This window comes from Xenopus laevis, chromosome 2S (assembly GCF_017654675.1).
Source record: "Xenopus laevis strain J_2021 chromosome 2S, Xenopus_laevis_v10.1, whole genome shotgun sequence".
Lineage (NCBI taxonomy): Eukaryota > Metazoa > Chordata > Amphibia > Anura > Pipidae > Xenopus > Xenopus laevis.
The window spans coordinates 145024599-145042879 of record NC_054374.1 but is presented as its reverse complement, the minus strand read 5'-3'; the positions used below and the strand labels follow the sequence as shown (position 1 = coordinate 145042879).

Sequence of the window (18281 nt, the reverse complement as noted above, 5' to 3'; positions counted from 1 at the left end):
CAGGTACAGCCACTGCGCCCCCTACCTGCCCCCTAACTTGAGTGTCACCCAGACTTTAGGGTTTCCAACTTTCGGCCCGTCTAACTAAGGGCAGGGGGCGTGGCTGTGATGTAATGGGACGGGTGTGTGATGCGCTGAGGCAGAGTCATGACATCATGGGCGGGGCTATGATGTGGTGATTATCAATTGGCCAATCGCCGCTTCAATCATAGGGAATCCTGCCCAGTTTTCCTAATTTGTAAAACCGGGGAGGCAGTTTCGATCCAGACAGCCCTTCAAAAAAAATGTTCTGTCTGGGTCAAAACCGGACAGGTGGCAACCCTACCAGACATTCAGAGGTTATGGAGTGCCATACCAGAGCCCTGTACTTAAGGGTGCTGGCACACGGGGAGATTAGCCGGCAAGTGATACATCTTCAATACTGCGGTCGACTAATCTGCCTGAAATGCTTTCCCGCCGGCAAGAATGTGATTTACTGGCCGGAAGGCATGAGCATCACTTTGTTTTACGAAATCGCCCGTGTGAGGCGACTTCGGAAAACCGAAGCAACATGTATGCCATCCCAGTGGCGATTCACATTCTTGTTGGTGGGAAGGCATTTCAGGGAGACTAAGCACCCACAGTAGCGAAGATTTATCACTTTGCAACTAATCTCCCTGTGTGCCACCACCCTTATGCCCTTGTAGATTTTTAATGCAACACATAGAGCAGCTAGACCTCTTAGTGCTCTTGCACTTGCAACCATGGTCTCAGTAAGTGACCCCTCAATTGGATCTTTTGTTGCTTATGTTCTGTTCAATGTCTGTTTTTCTCCTTGTAGATAGATACCACTCCCTCCCAATTCAATGATCCTAATGTGTATGTATGGGACATGAACAAAACAAACGGCCTCACTAAAGTGGAAGGAATAACAGTCCCAAAGCGAAAAACTCATTGCGTTGACCTTGCTTCAATAAGACAGCAAATCTCTATGCTCCGTGAGGTACATATCACTCATTTCTACTTTGCACTAAAGTGGGCTGCCATCCTTCCTCTTGGAAATCTGAGTCTAATAAACCACAAGGTCTTACACTACTATCAGTGCTTTGTGAGTGAGCTGCTCCGGGTGAACATCACGCCAGTTGTAGCCCTGTGGCAGCCTCTCGCTGAGAACCAAGGTCTACCAATTGACTTACATAGAAATGGAGGGTGGGTGAACTACCATACTGTCACTGCCTTTGTTGAATATGCAAGACTTTGCTTTAAAGAACTTGGAAATTATGTGGGTATGTGGATAACCATGAATGAACCTTCTATGAGAAATCTCACCTATGCTGCCGGCCACAATCTTCTGAAAGCCCATGCGCTAGCCTGGCGTCTGTATGACAGAGACTTCCGAAAAATGCAGAAAGGGCAAATATCCATAGCTGTCCAAGCGGATTGGGTGGAACCAGCATCCCCTTTCTCTAAGAACGATAAAGAAACCAGCAGCAGGATTTTAGAATTCGAAATTGGCCGGTTGGCTGATCCCATTTTTCTTAGTGGAGATTACCCGAAAGTGATGCGGGATTGGCTGGCGCCAAGAAACAATCTTGATGTATTCGAGTTTGACTTGCCTTCATTCACAGAGGAGGAGAAAAATTTGATCCAAGGAACTTTCGATTTTTTCGCTTTAAGCCATTACACCACGGATCTTGTACAGTGGGAGAAAGAAGACGTGTCCAAGTACGATCACAGACTGGAGGTTCAGTTTATCACAGACATCACGTGGATGCACTCCCCTAATAAATGTGCCGTTGTTCCATGGGGGTTACGGAAAGTTTTGAACTGGGTTAAATGCAAGTATGGCGACATTCCAATTTATATCTTAGTAAATGGCATTGATGATGCTCACAGTCCCATGCAGGATAAGTTAAGAGTCTATTACTTGGAGAACTACATTAATGAGGCTTTGAAAGGTAAGAAAGTTTGTGTTTCTATTTTAATTTAGCTGCAACACTTTGCACATTTTTTATTTCTAAGGGCAGAGGCACACGGTCAGAATCGGCGAGATTAGTCGCCCACCAACAAATCTCCTCTTCTTCGTGGGTGACTAATTTCCCCGAACTGCCTTCCCCTGCTTTCTCGCTGGCTAGAATTAAAATCACCAGCGGGACGGCACTCAGAGCGATTGGTTTTCCGAAATTGCCCGAAGTTTCCTCGTGAAGGCAGGGGAGGCAGTTCGGGGGGATGAGTTGCCCCGAAGAAGAGGAAATTTGTTGCTGGGTGATTAATCTTCCCAAATCTGACCATGTGTCTCTGCCCTTATACTTTCACCATTATCCTATTATTCAAAACGCTCAGGACCTGGGGTTTTCTTGACAATGGATCTTTCTGTAATTTGGATTGCCATACCTTAAATTTGCTAAAAATGTCTTAAATATGGAATAAACCCAATAGGATTGTTTTGTCTCCAATAAGGAATAAGTATATCTTAGTTGGGATCAAGTACAAGGTACTGTGTTATTATTACAGAAAAAAAAGGTGAGTGATTTGGTTAAAATGGGGTCTGTGATTGATTTTCTATAATTTGGAGCTGTCGGGTTTCTGGATAATGATCCTATAACTATACTTGTAACTGTTTTTTTTTAATATATATTATACACATTCTAATATCAGTAGAATGTGGCTAATGATGATAAAAGATGAGGCAGTAGGTTCTTTGGGACCTTCACATATTTTATTGATGGCAGTGAAGAACTACCCCATAATAGTAAATGAATCATAAACCATTTGATCAAATTGGGAGCAACTACTTTGAGCGCTAGCTTGGGGCCCTCCGGATACTGTCACTGATGCAAATCTGCTCTAAAAACTGCGTCCGGAGGGAGGGTGAGTGTTCAGCTGCTCTGCCTACACCCAGGCCCCGGTGCTGATACTTTTGTTATTGCTGCCAAGCCATAGAAAAATGTAATTTCATAGTATTATAATTTAATACATAGTATTCAACTTTGTATGTAAAGAAGAAATAAAACTAGTTTATAGGTTTTGCACTCGATAAAACCAATGGTAATGGAAGAACTAAGCAGTCCGTAAAATAGCTGCTTTCCTGAACTTATCATTGAGGGTTGGATACAGATCACTGGCAAACCCCACAATAATAATAGGAATCATTAGTTCATGATATAAATGTTACACTAGTTACTTTACAAATAACTCTTCTCAGATGGGGATTATCTCTGAAGCCTACGTTACATGTGGCTCAACCATTAGGAATCTCACAAGGCATTTATTACTTTCAAGTTACCAGGTTACAGGAAGATGGATCAAACATAATCCATTATTTTTTTCTTTATAAGCCATCTACTAATCTTTTGATATTTTAATTATATTGCTGCCAGTAGAGAGAGCAGTGTATTAAGCTCACAGTTTTGGTGGCATTGAAAGTCTAAAGTATGGTTTCCTATGAGTGAGAGAAACCAATATGTTAGAGGGGACGCCCTAGGCCAGGGATCCCCAACCTTTTTTCACCTGTGAGCCGCATCCAGATGTAAAATGAGTTGGGGAGCAACAGAGGCATAAAAATATTCTTGAGTGGTGCCAAATAAGGGCTGTGATTGGCTATTTGCTATCCCCTATGTGGACTGGCAGCCTACAGGAAGCTCTGTTTGACAATACACCTGGGGGCACATTTACTATTGGTCGAATATCGAGGGTTAATTAAACCTCGATATTTGACCCTCGAAGTAAAATCCTTCGACTTCGAATATCGAAGTCGAAGGATTTACGGCAAATGATTGGAGGAAAAATCATTTTTCGAAGGATTTTAATCCACCAATCGAAGGATTTTCCAAAAAAAGCTTAGAAAGCTTTAGGGGAAGGTCCCCATAGGCTAACATTGGTGCTCGGTAGGTTTTGGGTGGCGAAGTAGGTGGTTGAAGTTTTTTTAAAGAGACAGTACTTCGACTATTGAATGGTCGAATGATTTTTAGTTTGAATCATCCAAGTCGTAGTCGAAGTTTGAAGTAGCCAATTCGATTGTCGAAGTAGCCAAAAAAATACTTTGAAATTCGAAGTATTTCTCATTCGAATCCTTCACTCGAGCTAAGTAAATGTGCCCCCTGGTGTTTATTCAACCAAAACTTGACTCTTAATCAACAACTCAAAAATAAGCACCTGTTTTGAGGCAACTAGGAGCAACACCCAACTGCCCAAGGTTTTGGTGAGCAACATATTACTCACAAGCCACTGCTGGGTATCACTGGCCCAGGCAACCCAGCCAGCTTGGCTCTAACTTTCTGATTAAAATACTATTTTATTAAACTAACTATCTAGAAACAGATACACTTTTGTAATCTTCTTTGAAAATATCCAGCTTTGCAATCTGTGTCCTTATGAGTCATATCCTTTGTTCTTTGTCCTTTATTCTTATTTTGGCCAACATTTCCCAGCAAGTGGGCAAATATTGTTTGGTATTTCATGACAACAAGTCTTTTAGCCAGATTTTAACTATAACTGGTTGGTTGCTCTTTACTGAGCTTGTGAAAAGCCATTTGCAATAAGTGTGTCAGCATGTCACTTATTGCAAATGGCTTTTCACAAGCTCAGTAAAGAGCAACCAACCAGTTATAGTTAAAAGAGAGACACCTGGAGATTCGGGGAGATTAGTTGCCCAGTGATGGAATGGCACTTGGGTCAATTCGGCTTTCCGAAGTCGCTCCCATCGACAAATCTCCTCTTCTTTGGGCAACTAATCTCCCAGAAAATACCTTCCCATCGGCTAGAATGTAAATTGTGGCAGGATGGCATACGGATCGCTTCAGTTTTCCAGAAGTCATCCAAAATTTCTCCGAAAACAACTTCCGAAAACAAAGCGGGAAGGCATTTTGGGGAGATTAGTTGCCCAAATAAGAGGAAATTTGTCGCTGAGCGACTAATCTCTCCCAAATCTTAACATGTGCCACCACCCTTAAAATAAGTCTCAGGAGGCCTGGGCAGTACTCGACCATAAGAATCCTTTGGAAAGCCAATTTAGCTCAAGTTTCTCCAGCTAGACACCCTTGTTGTAGACTACTCTGATAGTTATCCTTGTATCTTGTCTTTTTTTATGGAATTACTTGATAACAAAATAAAAACCCATTTCCTATTATTTTCAGCAATCCTTCTTGATGGTGTCAACCTACAGGGATATTTTGCCTATTCCTTTAATGACAGAATGGACCCCAGATATGGCCTATACGCTTACGCTGCCAATCGCTTTGCTCCAAAGCCCTCCATGAAACATTATCAAGAAATCATAGACAAAAATGGATTCCCAAACCCTGAGATGCCAACCGTCACATGTCCTGTAGAGCTGGCCCCATGTTCAGACTGTCACTTCTTCCAGACCAGAAAATATCTCCTGGCATTTGTAGCCTTTATATTTATTGTTTTAATTGTGTCTGTTTTTATGATCACATATTATTCAAAAAAAGGTAAAAGGAGATACAAGTAGTGATCCTGTTCCAGATGAGATGTGACAAAGCAGTTTGCACAATCACATGTAACTGTCCCTTTGGCTGAAGGAAGAGGAAGCAAAATATTGGTTCATCCTGTTGGTACCAGATTCCTTATGCAACATGATATAATCTTCCTATGGCATCCATTGGGATCAACCAGGACCCCTTTTGCACTGCCGAATACTGTGAACCATTGTATAGGAGAGCCCTATGTTATTGAGCCCATAGACTGCTTTGTATGAATCTATTTTTGTTACTTCCTCTTGTATTGTCTAGAACTATTATATGTAAACGTTTTTGCACTATTTAATCAAAGCATTTCCTTGAATTGGATTGGATAGGAAATACACAGTAACTGGCAGCCTTCTTTTAAATGCAGCTGTCACAAATTGGACAACATTTTTTATGGGCAGGTATTTGGTTGCTAGTTTATGTCAGACACTTGTAAAGTTGGTGGCCCAACAGTTTATACTAAAGTCCTTATTAGTAACTGAAAATGAAGCATAGGCCGTGTCTTCTAAAAGGATGTCCTATGTACCCAGTACAAAACTGTCAACAAATTAGAATTCCATCACCTGGCGAGATGACTCTTACTGACTCACCTCCCCTAATCTGATTAAACCTAATACCCAACCTGTTACAGTGCCCAAGACCTAGAGACCTGGCATCTAACTATTGCCCACCCTCAGCAACAACACTCTTAGCCATGCACAGGCCAATTAAAGCTGCCCACTTGGACCTTCTGTTCCGAATCTTTAGCCTATTGGTCTGTATATGGGACCCTCCGAAGGGCCTGCCGAACATTGTCTGATGTTGGTCGATATGGTTCAGTTCTAAGTGGGCAAATCAGGGAAAGATCTGCTTGTTTGCCGATTTAGCCATTGTAGGCGGCAGTGTAGGCGGCAGTGTAGGCTGGCAGGAGAGGACTGTATCAATGACCAATGTGGTCCTCATCCCAAAGGGATTTTCAAACCTTTCTGATAGATATCTGGCCTATTTTGACTCTGACTCTTATGGCTTTGTACATGTAGGCTTGTCACCTTACAGCTACTTATAGTTATAGCTTTCTTTCCTATTTATAACATCAAGCATAATTTTTACTTCTCCAGGCAGATATACAAGCTCATATACTAAGGTGACTGCCCAAGACTGTACTTTTCTATAACTTTCCTTGCAGATGTTTTGCAGGTCACAAACTTAAAGGAGAACTAAAAAGTGCATGGCTAGACGTTCTGAATGTTATATACTGAACTTATTGAACCAGCCTAGAGGGGTCAGCAGCCCTATGTAATGATCTATGATTTAACTACAGGAGCTTCCCATCTTGCATCTTGTAGGGGTTGTCTTTTGTGTTCTAGTGGGCACTGTACATGCTTAGTGAGCTCTGGGAAGCTGTTGAGAAGTTAAGAATATGGGTCATATGAAACAAGAGTGTAAAGGAAGGATACACTTGTCATAGGAATATATTTATAGATTGGATATTGTACATCAGTCCCCAAGCTAGTGTCACCCCCAACCAGTGGTTTGCAAGCAGAATGTTGCTCTCCAACCCCTTTGATGTTGCTCTCAGTGGCCTTAAAGCAGGTGTTTATTTTTGAATTCCAGGCTTGGAGGCAAGTTTAGTTGCATAAAAACCAGTTGTACTGCCAAACAGAGTCTCCTGTAGGCTGCCAGTCCTTATAGGGGCTACCAAATAGCCAATCACAACCCGTATTTGTCAACCCCAGGATTTATTTTCATGCTTGTGTTGCTCCCCAAATCTTTTCACATTTGAATGTGGCTCATGGGTAAAAAAAAATTGGGGGCGTGGCCATGCCGAGTACCCGGATGGCAGTGTGACCTGTGAGCTCCGTTCACCCACTGTATGAAAACTCACTAAAAAGACTCTTCATGGATTAACTGGTTCTCCCTGAGAGCAAAATCTGGTCTACGCTACACAGATGGGACCCAAGCCAAAAACCAATAAGGCAGCAATAAGGCAGATTTCTTTAAATGCAAAAAACAGGCCCCAGGCAGCCAAGATGGCGACGAGCAGTCTCTGACAGAACACACAACAGAACTCACAGATCAGGTCTGTAAAGGAGACCTCACAGACTTATACGATAGGCTTGAAAGACTAATTACCATATTGCAGCAGCGGACAGTTATAGAAATAAGCGCAGAAGTAGTGGCGCTTGGTAATTGGGTGGCAGAAAATGAGGAGGCCATAGACAGTATCCAAGCCTAGTGCGCCCAAGCCGACGCTGAGATTTCAGAGATTTAAAGATAACTATGCGTCATAAATGAGCAACAAGAGGATCTTAAGAACCACTCTAGACGTAATAATCTCCACACCTGCCTGACAGCTACACTGACCTTGAACTAACCATCTCAATGCTATTTCAGAAAATCCTCCCCGATATTGAGCCCGACTGGAACATGATAGACCGGATACAAAGGACACTCAGAAGCAAACCTAGAGAGGGGGAACCTCCAAGGGACGTAATCCTGCGACAGCATTACTATAAAGTCAAAGACACTTCTTTGAACATATTTGAAGCAAACGAACAAGATAGATTTCAATTCTGCCACGTATCTCATTATATTAAGTCTGTATTCCCAAAGATGTCTGAAGTTAAATTAAAAAGGTTCAAATTGATCTATAGCAATGTATCCTTTCGAAGAGCCTTGGTCTCTGAGATGAACAGACTACTATTGCAGACTACAATAGAATCCCAGAGAAAACAAAATACCAACAAAAATGGGAAACACACATAGGAGAGTCCCTCTTGATCAAACAATGGACAGACTTGTTTGTAGCTATAGCGCATATCTCACGGAACATCATCATTAAAGAAAAACCCTATAACATCCTGTACGATTTGTACGTGTCATCGGACCAGTTATACAAATGTGACCCAAAATATCCAGGAACATGCTTTAGGGGCTGCGGAATGGTGGCAGATAACTGGCACAATTGGTGGGCAAAATACTCCCTGAAATACCCAAAAGCTACAACAAATTAGCGACTGAAATATGCTCAGCTACAAGATGTGCCCTTGCCTCAATATGGGAAGGACCAGGCCCTCATCAGAAATGGAAGATAATGCCCCCTAACTTGAAACATCTACTGTACGTTGAATATTAAGAGAAATAGCGACATGGTGACAACATGTTACATTGTTATTGTTACAAATTATTTTATTTTACTCTATTTTATTCTATTTAACTCTATTTCTCTTATCTCCTCTTCTTCTTTATCTCCTCCTCGTCCTCTTCTTTCTTGACCCTTCTCTCTTTTCTTCCAATTAGACAATCAATTGTGTAAATGATAAACTGTGATGCAACATGATTCTCTGAAACTGAATGAAAACCACTGTATGTAACTGTTTAACAAGGTCAACGTGAAGAGGCCAAATGCAATTTGAAAAACAAATAAAAATAAAGTAAAAAAAAAAAAAAAAAGGTCGGGGAGCCTTACCTTAAGCTAAGGCAAGTGACCACAGCCTAGAGAATGTGTTTGTGAAAGAAGACTGGGAGCAGGTTGTGGGGGCACATATCTTCACTGTTACAGAGATGTGGTGGTCTTGGGCTGATACAGAAGCATAAAACATAAGGGGGCTCATTTATCAACACTGGGCACATTTGCCCATGGGCAGTTACCTATAGCAACCAATCAGTGATTAGCTTTTTGAAGCCAGCTGTAAGTAGAACAATGAATGCAGCAATTTGATTGGTTGCCATGGGTTACTGTCCATGGGCAAATTTGCCCAGTGTTGATAAATGACCCCCAGTGTGTTTAGACTCATTCATTGTTGACCGTTAGTTCTCTTTTTATTCCAAACCAAACGAAAGTCTATAGGGGCTCCAGATATATACCCAAGTTCCCAATATAATCTTAAACCTCACAGTCAATTTTAGTATAAAAAAAAAATCATTGACTAGGGTCACAATTAGGGTGCACCGAATCCAGCATTCGGTTTGGTATTTGGCCAGGATTAGGCCTTTTTCAGCAGGAATCCTTCTGCCCGGCCTTACCGAATCCGAATCCTAGTTTGCAAATGCAAATTAGGGACAGGGAGGGAAATCGCATGACTTTTTGTCACAAAACAAGGAAGTAAAAAATGTTTTCCCCTTCCCATCCCTAATTTGCATATGCAAATTAGGATTTGGTTCGGTATTCGGCCAAATCTCTCGAGCAGGATTCGGATGTTTGGCCGAATCCAAAATAGTGGATTCGGTGCATCCCTAGTCACAATTACCTAAATATTGAACTAAAAGTGCTCAGTGGCGTAACTAGAGTGTGCCTGGCCCCCCTGCAAAAAAAACCTTTAATGAGGCCCAGCGCACTCCGATCCCCATCCTCCCGCCACTCCAACTCCGCCCATGCCCTGCCTGACCCCGCCCAGGCCCGACCTGACTTGCATTCCCTTCCCCGCTGGTAAGAAGGCGGCTGGGGAGGAGGTGGTTTACTTATTAGCTATAGAGGAAGCAGACCCCACAGTTTATGGCCCTCCTATTCCCTGGGCCTCCTGCAACTGCGGGGTCTGCTTCCACTATAGTTATGCCACTGCTCTCCATGGAATACAAATGACTGTGTGAGTGTCTTCCTGCTAAGAAAAATAAAAATCTCCAAAACGAAACCAAGAAAAAGCCAAAATAAACCCCATAAGTGAAAATAATGAAAATAAAACAAAAAGAAACAAACTTCTATACTATATTCATATATAATACACAAAAGCCATGAATATCCTGTAAATTATATCCTTATAAACGGTGAGTTCTGATGTCATCAGTTATAAACGGTGAGTTCTGATGTCATTTCTGTCACATGACTCACCGAAACTTGTGTATTATAATAAATAAAGTACCCCCAGTTGTAAAATATGAGGATATTAGAAGTAACCTCGGAGTTCCATGACCTGTATAAAAACACTCGGCCTTCGGCCTCGTGTTTTTATATGGTCATGAAACTCCTCGGTAACTTATAATATCCTTATATTTTACAAGAGGGGGTACTTTATTCACTATATATTTATGTTGCCTATTACATAATTAAGTAGTGCTTACTGTAACTATCAATAGGTTGCTTCAATGAGGTTTTGTCTAAATGAGGTTCAAGCTTGTGTAACTGAATTAATTAAGTTTATTAATAAGTTTATTTAAGCCAAAGATAATGAATGATTGTCAAAATGGGTTCATCTCTCAATACCAAGTAAAAGTGGAATCTAGGGTTGTCACCTTATATTTTAAAATTGGATTCACATCCTACATTGCTTATTGCAGGAGAGCCCATACTTTACTAATGTGAGGTCTACTTTTGGGGGCACATTTACTTAGCTTGAGTGAAGGATTCGAATGAAAAAAACTTCGAAGTGTTTTTTTGGCTACTTCGACCATCGAATTGGCTACTTCGACTACGACTACGAATCGAACGATTCGAACTAAAAATCGTTTGACTATTCGACCATTCGATAGTTGAAGTACTGTCTCTTTAAAAAAAAACGACCCCCTACTTCGCCAAGTAAAACCTACAGAGCATCAATGTTAGCCTATGGGGAAGGACCCCATAGGTTTTCTAACAAATTTCTGGTCAAAGAAAAATCGTTCGATCGATGGATTAAAATCCGTTCGTTAATTTTTCCTTCGATTGTTCGATCGAACGAATTGCGGTAAATCCTTCGACTTCGATATTCGAAGTCGAAGGATTTAACTTCTACAGTCGAATATCGAGGGTTAATTAACCCTCGATATTCGACCCTAAGTAAATGTGCCCCTAAGTGATGTTGTCCCATTATGATCTATATCCATAAAAGCACTGTTAGCGTTATATTCCATGACAAATATCTGAATTAAACAGAAGGGAGATTAAGACAAGCTGTAGATCTCAAGACTAGACAGTGTCTTGAGATCTACTGATCACCAGCTAAAGGTCTATTGGTAGATCCCGATCTACCTTTTGGGCACCCCTGGCTTATTGGCTATTAATTCAGATACCCCCTGCAGACAGGCAATATACATCTAAACAAATTGCTAATTAGCCCTGCAGGATGTGGATTATGTACAGACATTCCCAGGAACCTTCCATTAAACCCTACAACTTCTGCCAAGCAGAAATCCCAAAACCACCCATTAGACCAAGGCTTCAACTCCACTCACCATTGAGCAGACTGACTGTGTGGCGACTTTGAAACATGTTTGAGAGATTCACAGCTAATGGAGATTATATTTAATGGGTGCAACAACTATTCTTCTCGCCTTCTGTTTTCCTATTCCATTTATTGTATTATTATTATGTTCTGATTTTGAATATGAGATGGGCTAGCAAGACCTTGCTGCTCTCCCAAATCTCTACAGTGATGTGTAAATGTATATATGTATATAACTTTGCAACTAGTTTTAGAAACGTCACGTGTGTGTTATGAATCAACACAACGGTGACTGAACATGGCGCACCAAACGGTTGAGTAGTATATATTCATAAGGTAGTTTCATGTGTGTGATTGTTATTCATTATGTAAAATATATAATTATGTGCGTCAGACGTAGCGTAGGTGATGGGTATCTGGCCAAATAGTTTGGCAATTCAGAAGTGCACTTAGATGTAATAGGGAATAAGCTCTGAATTACTCTCTGCTCATGGATGATGTACCTTATTGTATAATGAAATTAAGCACGCACACAATATTCTATTCATGGGGCACCAGGCCCAGTTCCAGAACATTGGCACAAGCCTGACAGTTTAAATGCAGGCAGGTTACATATGAGATAGGGTCTGTAGGTTTGTTTATTAGTATGTAAGTTGGAACAGGTACATTTACCCATTGAATGTAACAAATGTTTGTCTTAACATATTACAGGTATTTATTTTACCTTTCTGTACATATTAATTGTTATCTGTCTGTGCTCCTCTTTAGACAACACATGCCAGAGGGGATTGGGACAGGTGGTTTATTAAAGCTAAATGCTAATAAAGGCCAAGCAAACTACAGTACATTACTGTAATAGCCTCAGTTTTTAGGTGTGAGTTGTATATAAAGGGATCCTGTCATCGGAAAATGTTTTTTTCAAAATGCATCACTTAATAGTGTTACTCCAGCAGATTTTTTTATATTCAATTTCGAAATCTGACATGGGGCTAGACATTTTGTCAATTTCCCAGCTGCCCCTGGTCATGTGACTTGTGCCTGCACTTTAGGAGAGAAATGCTTTCTGGCAGGCTGCTGTTTTTCCTTCTCAATGTAACTGAATGTGTCTCAGTGGGACATGGGTTTTTACTATTGAGTGTTGTTCTTAGATCTACCAGGCAGTTGTTATCTTGTGTTAGGGAGCTGTTATCTGGTTACCTTCCCATTGTTCTTTTGTTTGGCTGCTGGGGGGAAAAAGGGGAGGGGGTGATATCACTCCAACTTGCAGTACAGCAGTAAAGAGTGATTGAAGCTTATCAGAGCACAAGTCACGTGACTGGGGGCAGCTGGGGAATTGACAAAATGTCTAGCCCCATGTCAGATTTCAAAATTGCATATAAAAAAATCTGTTTGCTCTTTTGAGAAATGGATTTCAGTGCAGAATTCTGCTGGAGCAGCACTATTAACTGATTCATTTTGAAAAAAAAGTTTTTTCCCATGACAGTATCCCTTTAAGTCGGATGTTTGTAACCCAGGGACTCCCTGTATTTAAAAAGTCAATTCATTGACAATATAATTATAAGATTACCATTAAGTTGCCTATCAGAGATAAAGTGGCATCCCATGTGAGGTGCCAGTATAGGGTCACAATTGTCCCCACTCTGGTGCCAGTTTAGGGTCACTATTGTCCCCACTCTGGTGCCAGTATAGGGTCACTATTGTCCCCACTCGGGTGCCAGTTTAGGGTCACTATTGTCCCCACTCTGGTACCTGCTGAACAGATCCCCACTCTGGTGCCAGTTTAGGGTCACTATTGTCCCCACTCTGGTGCCAGTTTAGGGTCACTATTGTCCCCACTCGGGTGCCAGTTTAGGGTCACTATTGTCCCCACTCTGGTACCTGCTGAACAGATCCCCACTCTGGTGCCAGTTTAGGGTCACTATTGTCCCCACTCTGGTGCCAGTTTAGGGTCACTATTGTCCCCACTCTGGTGCCAGTTTAGGGTCACTATTGTCCCCACTCTGGTGCCAGTATAGGGTCACTATTGTCCCCACTCTGGTGCCAGTATAGGGTCACTATTGTCCCCACTCTGGTGCCAGTTTAGGGTCACTATTGTCCCCACTCAGGTGCCAGTATAGGGTCACTATTGTCCCCACTCAGGTGCCAGTATAGGGTCACTATTGTCCCCACTCAGGTGCCAGTATAGGGTCACTATTGTCCCCACTCTGGTGGCAGTATAGGGTCACTATTGTCCCCACTCAGGTGTCAGTATAGGGTCACTATTGTCCCCACTCGGGTGCCAGTTTAGGGTCACTATTGTCCCGACTCTGGTGCCAGTATAGGGTCACTATTGTCCCCACTCGGGTGCCAGTTTAGAGTCACTATTGTCCCCACTCTGGTGCCAGTTTAGGGTCACTATTGTCCCCACTCGGGTGCCAGTTTAGGGTCACTATTGTCCCCACTCTGGTGCCAGTTTAGAGTCACTATTGTCCCCACTCTGGTGCCAGTTTAGGGTCACTATTGTCCCCACTCTGGTGCCAGTATAGGGTCACTATTGTCCCCACTCTGGTGCCAGTATAGGGCCACTATTGTCCCCAGTACCTGCTGTACAGATAAAATACTTTTAGATTAAACATAGTAATGAAAAATGAATGGGGCTTTTTACCTTATACTATAATTAGCATTAGGTACATGCCTCTAGATATTGGGGTAATATAATTAGTCTCAGCAGTCTATAGCAACCAATCAGCATATAGCAGCTGCCTTACTGGTTGCTTTAGATCCAGGGCAAACTTTGTGACTTGTTTTTTGCCCATGTTGGGGCAATAGAAGATTCGTTCTCGATTAGAACATGCAAATAGATTGCTATACATTGGGCGCTTAGAGGACTGGGTTTGGATGTAGGAGAACACTCCAATGTCAGCCCCTACTTACCCCAGCAAGACAAGTATTTCCTTGGATTTTAAGGAATGGTAAGATTGTAAGCTCTATGGGGCAAGGGTGTACAATGTCTGCATAACTGTGTTTGCAATGCTATGTAACAATAAAGATAATATAAGTGATTTGGCTCACCCTTTCTGTGCCTCTACCCCTATCTACTGAATATTAGAATGTGTTGTGTGAAACTGCCCACTATTCAAATATCAATAAATGATATTTCTAAAAAAAAAGTTTTCCACCATATTTTTCTTCTCTTTCTCTAAACAATCGGGACATTGCCTTAAAACCACTAAAATTTGCTGACAGCTGATCGTATAATGTAAAAAGTATATAAACATCAATGCCGCTTAGACTGTAAGCTCTACGGAGCAGAGACCCAGGGATTGAGTTTTGTAACCCTGAGATTTGTTACTGTTACTAGTTCTCGTATCTAGCAAAATGTAGTGTTTCCAATTAACCAGCTGACTGCCATTAGCAATGGCCTAATTACCAGTTGGGAAACCTCCACTAGGGGTCATTGACAAGCACAAGTGCAATTGCTAATATTCAGTTAGTTGCCTAAATAGCTCATATACTAAAGGTACTGGAAATGACTTGTTACGTGTATCCCGGCACTGCTGCCTTCCTTCTGTCGCTTGCTCCAACTATTCTGCTGTTGTGCGTACTTGTGCAGGGGAACCCTCAAGCCAAAGCGTCGATTGCTGCAGCAACATTGCCCCGAAAATGTAGGGTGAACATGATGAATGCCAGAAATTACACCAATCGGACCGAATGTTTAGTGCAGTTGCATTGGATTTGCATCAAAGTGCAAGCATAAATGCATCAAGTGCAGCTCCTTCTGGCGACCACAATGACAGGATTTATGGGGTAACAATAAAAAAAACCAAACACCTGCCTGTGGATTGCATCCAAATTGGCACTTTGCACACTGCACTTGTGATCTTATTATATAAAAGCAAGAAAAGGATTAACTGTGTTTTATGGGGACTGCTTTTAAAATGTAAATGCAGCATTTAGATAGCACCCTCTTGTGGCTAAATTATATAAAGGCCCAGCAACTGCAGATGAGCAGTTATAACTTTGCAGTATTAAAAATGAGAAGAGAAAGAGAGAAAGTCAATACCAGTACAGCAAGCAGGGCCGCCATCAGAAATCATGGGGCCCCGTAAAAACAACATTCTCACTGTATGGGAGGATCTACTTTCCTGATATGTTGATGAATGGGATATATATGGGATACAGTATAATATAAGAATACCATTCACTGGGGCTAAATTGAGCCGACATTGTTGGTCTGGACTGTATCCTCAGCTGTGTGATTGTAGTGCAGGAGGGCTTTGTTTAGCCATTGTTCTTTTTACTCTCTATCACTTCTTTAATCTTTCTGAATTCCATTGGTCAGGAGTCTTACGTTTATCCTGCGTCTGCCATGTCTGATATCTACTACTTTTATCTCTACCATCCCAAACAGAAGTCTTGCAACTTATTTAGGCCATTTATTATCTCAGCCCTCTTCAGACAACTTTATGATTACAAATACACATGCTGATTGCATTCACTCTAGAATTCTATCCATCCAGCCTAGACCAAGCTGATTTGGACATGATTTCACCTACTTCTATGGCAGCAAGAAGTTTCCCATATTCTGTTATGTTTGTCTTTTGTCAGCCAAAACCTACATCTTCTTTTGAAACATTTCCCTCTTCATTAATAGCTGCCTTTTCTGCTCCCTTTTAGCTAAATACCTGTCACCCACTTACTAGAGCTTCATTTTACTAACTGTGTATATTGTTGTTCTCATTAGAACCAAGCAGAGATGTATCAGCAGATCAGATATTCTATCATTTGTTCTTCTGTCCTGACAATGGTGGCGGCAAGGGAGTTCTTGTTACAGATTCCTAATATTTGAAGTGTTAAACTGTTAATATCTAGTGATGGGCAAATCTGACCGGTTTTGCTTCTCCAAAAATTAGCGAAATTGCCGAAATTCAGCAAAAAGTCCATGGGTTCTTTTTTTAACCCATTGTAATCATATAGGTGTCATTTGTGTGTTGAAACATTTGTCTCATCGTTATAATATCATGACTTAGGGCTCTTACACAAGGACGTTTTTGCCTGTGCTCCCCTGCGTTTCGCTTTCTTCCATTCAGCCCCAGAAGAGCACAGGGGTAGGAAGCACGAAACGCAGGTGGGACGCAGCATGTTGCATTTCATCTGTGTTCGGAGCATACATGTGTGAGTACAGTCCCCTTCACAATAATTGAGTGTGTCTACTCCTGCGCTCCCCTGCGCTGAACGGAAGAAAGCGCAAGTGCAACGCAGGGGAGCGCAGGCATAAATGGCCGTGTGTAAGGGCAGGACTACATGGCAGATTCAGCCGCGATCCGACGCAATTCGCAAAATCGCAGGCGTCACGTCGGATGCGACGGAAACAAGGTAAGTAATGGCAGTGTCCGATCTTGTCGCATTGTTGATGCAATGCAACACGACTGTCGGATGCAGACGCAGCGTGCAGCATCTGCATCCGACAGTCGCGTCGCGTCACATCAATGCTGCGACACGATGCGACAATTGAATTACTTACCTTATTTCCGTCGCATCCGATGTGACGCCTGCGATTTTGCGCAGCGTGTCGGATCGCGGCTGAATCGGCCATATAGTCCTGCCCTCAGTTCATTTATACGCTCCTTTACATCAGCTGAGTGAGAAGCGATTCCCAGAGGAAGAATAGCAGTGAATTCAGCAGACGGTCACAGACATTCAGACAATGAATGAAAAAAATACTCTTTATTTACAAGGTACCTTTTTAAGGTCGCAGTGCATCACAGATGAGAAGAACAAAATATTACTTCCATAATATATATATCTATACACAGATCTAATAAACCACAGTTTCCCTTATACTGATATAATACTGGTGGTAAGACCAAGAAGCACTTGTACATATACAGAAACAAGGTGAGCCTTATCAGAATCAAATATTCATATTTTTAAAAATAATAATGTTAATATCACAGCTTCCGTAGAAAGCATTAAATTATATACTTTATATTCATTTACATATATGTGATACATATGTAATCCTCTTCCAATACGCTATACACAGATATTTACACCTTTTGTACAATTTTAAATTAAAACACATAATATTAATTATGATGTGACTGAGGAATGTCTGAGGGAATGAATACAGACAAAGTCCATAATTTGCTGGAATACAGCAGGAACATGGCACCTAAACTCCTCCAGCTGCCTTTATGCTACATATCCCAGCATCCCTCTATAGTCAGTGGGCATTGGCTGAAGTTGCCTGCAATTCACAGCATTTCATTTTCGACCACTGATGTAATAATATTTCTCAGATTTTGGTTTCAGGGCCTTCCGTGGAAATTGGCTGGAAAGAATTTCGGATCCTTAAAGCCTCCGACGCACAGAGATGTCCGAAACATTTATTGTACCACTCAGGAGAATGGCCTCTGGAAAAAAACAAATATATCAGATTAGAAAGTGGCCCATAACTATTCTATGCTCAGTATAATAACTACAGATATACCAACAACAGTAGGAGGGCTACAGACTGGACCTCCCTTCATAGTTCCTTCCTCCTCTCAATGGGGAGGCCCAGACTTCATTCCTTTTCTAGGGCCACTCAGTTCACTGACTTCCACCCAGCTGCTATACTTACTGAGCGTTCATATCCATTGTTCTGCCTTTATGTGCACTGTCAGCTTATAAATAGAATCTATTCTTCCTTTTTATTATATGAGGTGGGGAGCGA

The 18281-nt window shown here is 41.7% G+C and overlaps 2 protein-coding genes across 6 annotated transcripts in view; one reads left to right on the top strand and one right to left on the bottom strand.

Annotated features, from left to right (window-relative positions):
* The window catches only part of kl.S (klotho S homeolog), a 35819-nt gene extending 28815 nt beyond the window's left edge, over positions 1 to 7004 (top strand). Inside the window, exons 4-5 of the mRNA XM_018250248.2 lie at positions 821 to 1937; positions 5115 to 7004. Coding sequence (XP_018105737.1) covers positions 821 to 1937; positions 5115 to 5452 — 1455 coding nt within the window. The 3' untranslated portion in view covers positions 5453 to 7004. The remainder of the gene's footprint in view (positions 1 to 820; positions 1938 to 5114) is intronic.
* A 10271-nt stretch (positions 7005 to 17275) lies between these two features.
* The window catches only part of stard13.S (StAR related lipid transfer domain containing 13 S homeolog), a 162187-nt gene continuing 161181 nt past the window's right edge, over positions 17276 to 18281 (bottom strand). For all 5 annotated transcript variants that reach the window (XM_018248448.2, XM_041583219.1, XM_018248449.2 and 2 more), the window contains 1 exon segment: positions 17276 to 17979. In XM_018248448.2, the coding sequence (XP_018103937.1) occupies positions 17862 to 17979 (118 nt within the window). In that variant the 3' untranslated portion in view covers positions 17276 to 17861.